The sequence below is a fragment of the Ips typographus genome, linkage group LG1 (assembly GCF_016097725.1).
Source record: "Ips typographus isolate SLU linkage group LG1, UJ_Ityp_2.0, whole genome shotgun sequence".
Classification (NCBI taxonomy): Eukaryota; Metazoa; Arthropoda; class Insecta; order Coleoptera; family Curculionidae; genus Ips; species Ips typographus.
The window spans coordinates 19141363-19148478 of record NC_138422.1 but is presented as its reverse complement, the minus strand read 5'-3'; the positions used below and the strand labels follow the sequence as shown (position 1 = coordinate 19148478).

Genomic DNA, 7116 nt, shown 5'->3' with positions numbered 1-7116 from the left:
TTTAGTTAAAGGGAGGCAAAGTTGCGCATTTTATTGCTAAATAATTTGGTAAAAAAAAATTCAATTTTTTTTATAACTTAACGAAAAAGTCAAATTTCTATTTCATTTATTTATTTTTTTTCACTTTATTAGTTTGGTCTGTCATACTTTTTTGAGACATCCTGTATAATTCAAGTAAGTTGCGTTCAAATCTTTAGGTTCGACAACATTATTATAAACCAAAAAAGTTAAAGGGGGGCGGAGAAACTCCAAGTGGATCGTGAGGTATTTGAAAAAATAACTTTAACCCCCGGGAAAATATTATTTCTGTTTCCGTTAACTTTTCGTCTAAGGTGAGTTGTGCTAATGCTAAATCCTATTATTTTGATCCCATGCTTCAGCCATTAAATTATTTAGGTACCATTATTTATGGGACACCTTGTAGTTGCGCACTTTTTCCAATCAAATAATTTTTTATGAATGGTATGCCATATATCAGTGGCTAATACCAGCTTTCTTGTTTTAACCACAGTTTTAACTGAGACGTATCTTCTACATCAGGATGTTACATTAAAGTAAAAATTTTTCACGTCAGCAAAAAACCAATCACTGTCCCGGTTGAGGTGGTGCGTGGTGCGCAGCTAATGCTAATAGCTAATATTAATTATGTTTACCTACGAGCTCAGTGTAAATAGCTATTTACGCATAGTTTTCTGTTACGTAATGACCCTCTATACGCACAGTTGTTGGTTGCTATTGGATATATGTATATTATAAAGCTGTAAAAAAAAACGCACATTTTTAAGATCGGCCAAAAACTAACTGTTCTGTGCTGGAGAAAATTGATTTCGTTTCCATTTCTTGCTTGATCAAAGTATATTAGTTAGAGATCATGACATAGTGCATTTTTTATACAGTTTTAAGGATAAATTCCGGTTTGTCTAGAATATCATCTGCAATAGCAAACACATCAAGTAATGCTACCGAAAGTATTACTTTTATTAATAATAATAATTCAACCGAAGTGTATCATAGCAATAATGCAACACTTGCCTAAGTCTCAGCAAGCAATAAAACAGATGCGCTATTTGTTCTTAATAACAAGTCTATGTTAATAACTGTAATATCACCATAAATCATTATTTTAAAAACAACAGTACTAATTAGATAGCATGTTTTGAGAAATTTTTTTATTACATTATTATTTTTTCTTTAGTAGCATAATTCCTATGATTCGTACAAATATGATGTTAATGTGTTAAAAATATATTTTTTATGAAAAAAAATTATTTTAAATTATATGAGTTGCGAAAGCCAGGACTTTACATTTGGTCGTAGGTAAAGTATAGTACCTCACAAGTGCTCTAAGGCATTTTACGTCTCTTACAGCACTAGTTACGTAATATACTATTTTATTAGAAATAGAATGAATGGTAATAGCATGTAATAGCAATAGCAGAGGTAATAGTGTAATACACGAAAAATATTTGGACAAAGGCCATAAATTGAGAAGCAAAGATGATAAAAGAAGAAGAGAGTGATTAACCTGACTTATTTAATAAAATAATTTTGTTTTTGTTTACAAAGTTTTCCTTCAAATAATTTTTTCCTTAGATTATATCCTTTTTTACTTAAAAGTAAAAAAAAGTAAGTATAGGTCAGCGGATGATATAGGTAGGTCCTATTAAGATTATTATAGTATTTTATTACATTGTTTGGTTATGTTTTTAGATTCCAAAGCAAATATTGTCAAACATTCCTAACTAAAAATATTGCTGTTTGGAAGAATTTATTTAATTAATCATAAAATGGGGAAAACCATTCAATGTCGCATTCGAGCTCGTTTAGAAAACGTAAAGGAATTAAAAACCAACCATCCAAACCATTCATTTTCATTGAAACTGAAGTGCACAGGTTGTGGTGAGGTATCGGAAAAGTGGCATGACATTACAGAGTCGGAAAAGTTTCCTGGAAAAACGGGCAGATCTGAAAACAATTACATTGCTAAATGTAAAATGTGTGGAAGAGAGAATTGTTTAGACATTGTTCCTGGCTCTAATGGTAAGCCCAATTGTTGTATTGCTTCATTTACTTTTAAGAGTTTTAAGATTAAAGCTGGATTCATAGTTCTAGTTCCGCAAGAAGTAACTAGTAAGAAGTAGTAAGCTGCAGTAAAAATAAACAATATACTTGTAACACTCTTAATCTAATTCATAGTTTGATAAATAAGGGCAAGCCACATAAACCCCAAACAGTAAGCAGCAAGCAATAAATCATTTTCATTTCACCTGATTTTTTTAAATAACTTGTTTTAAATCAAAAGTTCTAATTTTGTACACAAAATAAATTAAACCAGAAATTCTTTAAACACAAAACCCCGAGCAAAACCCCAATAGTGCATTAGGCACTTATCTACTAAAGAATAATTTTTTTTAATTTTCATTGTCTAAAGCTTATACCAAAAATAGTATATTATGTGACTAGGCGAGATGATTATTGTGCTGAGCTTGGAATTCTCCCACAGAAGCAAAGCTGAGGTTGACAACTGAGCAAAGAGCAAAGCACAATAATCGAATTCTACGTCCCTGTAGCATATACCCACTATTTTTTTTTCAAGGGGCTTTCTGTGTTTAACGGGTTGTTGGAGAAAACCAGTAAATTCGGAAAGCCTAACCATAATCACAATTGAAAGCGATAGATGACGCTAGACAGCCATGATATGCCCCCTGTTGGACAACTTTGGAAATGGCTTTGTGTTAACTGTTATCGGTGATGTGTGTCCTGAGACTGTGCTCTCTATTAGTCTGTTTGTTTACATTGATAACAACTTTAGCCCTGGCACCTTCAGGAAAACTGTAGTTTCTGATAAAGAAATAAGAACATGAAAGGATTGTATTGTAGAGCCAATCAAAGCAAAGTGTTGCATTCATTTTATCTGCTTTTTTCTAAATGCAACACTTTAGTCTGGATCAAGTTCTGGACATTATTTACCTTTTAGGACAATAATAAAAACTCATTTTTGTACTAGTAACATAATGTAGCCTTTCTACGCTGGCAGTACAGGTCAATAATAAGCTTATTTTAGACACTTAAAAAAAAAAACAATTTTTCCTTTTTTTTCTGTTCCCAAGCTGTTTTTTATATTACAGTGTACAAATCCAAACTTTACACTAATATTTTGATTGACAGGAAGAAATTAAATCCAAGACTAAATCACCCACTTATATTGCAATGATCACATACCATATGAAAAAAGAAGGATCAAAATGACAACAATACACTAGAAAATTGTTATTAAAGCCCAAGGGGTAGATCACCGAAGTATTTTGGTGTACAAACTCGAGGCATTATGAGGCACTTTGCCAGTATTACCAGCATTTTGAGGTATTTATAAGGCATTTCGTAGGATTTTGAGGCATTTACTGTATATTTCAAAATTGTTTTGCGATATTTTTTATTTCATTTATCAATTTTCCAAAGTTTACAAAACTGCGTTTTGAAGGTCACGTGACTGTTTTTGACAAAGTCAACTGGTCTTTACAGTGTTGCAAGCTCAAAAATTGAATTATCAAAGTTACATGACGTAGTTCTGGTAGTTCTTACAATTTTACCACTGTCTAAATTTAAAATACTATATATTTAATTTTTCAACTGTTTGTTTTAAATGATAGATGTCTTTATTTGACACGTGCTAACTTGGTTACTATGACAGTTAGAAGATTCGTTTAAACGTCAAAATATAACCCGTAATTTCAGACAAACGTACAAAAAATATTTTTGTTTGTTAGAATTTGAAAAAACAGTCACCTGACCTTAGAAAATCAATTTTATGCTTTCGGCACAATGTCAAAAACTTGGAAAAAACCTTTACGTTGTCACCTAACCTAACATAAAAACTGTCACGTGATTTAAAAAAAATTAATTTTAAACTTTTGGGTCTTCAAAATTTGGAAAAGCTATCAGGTAACGCGCGTTACTTTTATTACATTACATTATGTTTATATGAGTAACGCACCTTAAAACAAAGACATTGTGATTTTGTAAGACTGAAGTTATAAAACCTGAAACACCAATATGTATAGCATATTCATCATTTAGAGTTCATGTATTAAACCTGTGTTAAATTTTTAATTAAAATTCGTCTTTGTGCTGTAAATAAAGTTTATTTTTGATTCCTACTCAAAATTTCTTACAAAAGCATTTGGTTAGGCTATAAAAGATATCCACATAATGTTTAGGTTTATCCTAGCAATATGTTTCATATTTATATGAAACTGATGTAGCTATGCCGTTTTATAGCAAAATATAATTATACCTACAAAGGTATTTACTAAAATAACGGAGGAAATCCGAAATTTTCCTTAAAATTCTTGTCTAAAAGTTTTTCTTAGGGTTCAAAAGGTGCAAGTGCAAAGACGGAAATGTGACACCACAACTTAGTATTTATTTACTAAGTTGGTATTTATTCAATCCAGTCTTTTAAGTAGTTAGAAGTGACTGAAACTGAACAGATTTGTCATGAACGGAATGTTCAAAATATATAAATATGTACGTGACACTAATATTTTTTTTTCTTTTTCTCTGTAGACAACCTGTCATAATATTTATTAGTACGCAGAACAACACAAATTTTGGGATTAACCAATTAATAAATGTATTTAGACAACTGAATTTAGCTGTATTGATTTTCATGACTCTTCGGACAAGTCAGATGATTTTAGTTTTTCTTGCAGTGTATAGATTTTTTGATTTGCAAAATTGAGATCTTCTAATAGACAATTTATATGGTTTATATCTAAATCTGCTTGAACAGCAGCATTTTGTTCTCTTTTCAGTTGGCTATTGTCATCAATTTGTTAAAGTGGCTCCAAGTAAGATATGGATACTTCTGTAGATGAACCTGCAGTGGGTTTCGTGTCCATGTTCATAGCTAATGTGATCTCACCTTCATGCTCATCCTCCTATATAACGGTCTTATTACAGATAAATTATAATTTTTGTACAAAAACTTACTATTATGAGACGTTTTGTTTGAAGCTTAACTGCTCGAACATGCCGCTTTACATTTTGTATGTACATACATTTTGGATTTTGGTAGTAATATATCCCATATTTACAAAAGAAACCCAGTCAGGATTGTCCTTATCTTCCAATTTGGCTGGTTCACCTAAAAAACCAAACAAAACTGACACAATACACAAAAATTAAAACAATATTTTATTTACCCATACTTCGTTATATGCTGTACTACTGATAAATAATAATAATAGATACCTGAGAAAGTAATTTGCACAAATTCGTGCATTATTAAGGAAAGTTTCACTTAAAGCGGTAACCCATAAGTCGACGTTCTTTTGACAAGGCGTCTAGTTGTTCTCCTCGGTTCTTCAACGCTTTGGGAATCTTGAAAAATCGGACTTTATCCATTTCTGCTCTATTTCCACAACACACGATCGAATCTTCTGAACTCAATCGAAAATTTTTATGGTTTACATTTATCTAGTGGGTCTGTTGCCGGGCAATATGGCTGACTTACGTTTGACGTTTGTGACGTCACCTGAAAATGGTCTATGGTTTTGTTCTGAGATGAGATTTCTAGTTTATTTTGATTGGCTAGAAACAACATAGGCGTGTTAGAGGTTAGGTCTGAATTTTAAGCTATGCTATGGTAATATAGACTATCTCGTTTTGTCAGAATAATTTAAAGTGAGATAGACACTTAACACTCTAGTAAAATATTAACGGCAAAATTTGTCGGCGGTTTGTGTCGAGTTATGCCGTGTGAAGTAATAAGTACTTGATTTCTTAATATATTAATCAACATTTTTTTCTTTGTAGCCTCATATACAATTGATGATTCTGAAAAGTTTAAGTCCATTGTTGCTTTTGAATGTCGTGGTATAGAACCAGTGGATTACCGTCCCACAGACGGCTGGATAGTCAGCGTCGAGGAGAGCAACAAAGTTTTTAATGATGTAGACCTAAGTGAAAAAGAGTGGGTGGAGTATGATGAAAAAATCCAGGATTCAGTGGGAATATATGAATTTGAGTATGAGTTAAAATAATTTAACTGCAATAAATTGCAAAAGTTTTAAAATAAATCTATATACCTATATTATCAGAATTTGTTTTATTTTTTATTCTCTGAACTAAGGCCTTTAAAATAAGTGTAATATGTCAAAATATGCGGAAATTTTATCAAAAATTTAATTACATTTATACGCCACCCTGTTTTTATTTGATTTGTCGCATAGGTGGTCGAACAAGTAGGAAAAATGAGTAACAATGTTATTTCTGCGGAAATGTGTATTCAATATGGTATTTTAACGAATTAATGACTACACCATTTACACATGTAGTTTACAAAATATCGCTTGGATTTTCGAAAGTATACGTTGGGATCTCAGAATTTATAAAACTTGTATTTCAGTATCGTCGACTTAAGAATAGTTATTTTAATTTCAGAATTTGTCACCTGTATTTTAAAAAAGGCATTTTTAATTTCATAAAATAGAGAGAGCAAATTGTTCTGTAATAACAATTAAAGTCCACTTACAAAGCGTCAACAAAACTTTGTGAGTAAAGGTGAAAAACCTTATTTCTTCCAAATTCTAACCCAGTGTGCAGTGTAAGTTTTTTTAATAACCTGCCTTTTGCTGATTATTATAACTGCCACATAGTGAGGGCAGCAGATCCTACAAGTATTTTTTAATCCACCGTACAAGAATTTAGTTTCAACCTCATAAAAGAAGACAAAACTTGTCCAAAACATAGGAAACCATTAGATTCGGGGGAAATTCGCTTACTTCCATTTACGACATGTATGCTTCAGCTTCTTCTTCTTTCAAATGCAGACAACTGCTCCATTTTTTACTGTTAAGTAAATAATAATTACTATTTAAACCTACTAAGAAAGGATTATTGTTTTTGCTTTATAGGACAACACTGTATAGTTATGCGTTTTTTAGGACAGTAACTTTCATAATAAGAGCTCATTGTTTTCTATTTGCTGGAGAACAGAAACATACAAAGAAGTATTTTTACATTGTAATGTATTTACATATTTTAAATGTCATTTACTGTTCCCATATAAATAAAAACGTTAAAACGAAAATATATTGTATCATATTTCATGTA

General features: G+C 31.2%; 1 protein-coding gene across 1 annotated transcript; it reads left to right on the top strand.

The window, feature by feature from the left end:
* Nucleotides 1–1493: 1493 nt before the first annotated feature.
* On the top strand, nt 1494–6103 carry LOC145740464 (UPF0587 protein CG4646). The gene is made up of 3 exons (XM_081996055.1): nt 1494–1653; nt 1711–2040; nt 5818–6103. The coding sequence occupies exons 2-3, from the start codon at nt 1788–1790 to the stop codon at nt 6042–6044; spliced, it is 480 nt and encodes a 159-aa protein (XP_081852181.1). The 5' UTR covers nt 1494–1653; nt 1711–1787; the 3' UTR covers nt 6045–6103.
* The last annotated feature ends 1013 nt before the right edge of the window (nt 6104–7116 follow it).

Coding starts and splice junctions, on each gene's coding strand:
- LOC145740464 (XM_081996055.1), top strand. CDS start 1,788: ATGGGGAAAACCATTCAATGTCGCATTCGAGCTCGTTTAGAAAACGTA. Junction 2,041..5,817: donor CATTGTTCCTGGCTCTAATG/GTAAGCCCAATT, acceptor TTTTCTTTGTAG/CCTCATATACAATTGATGAT.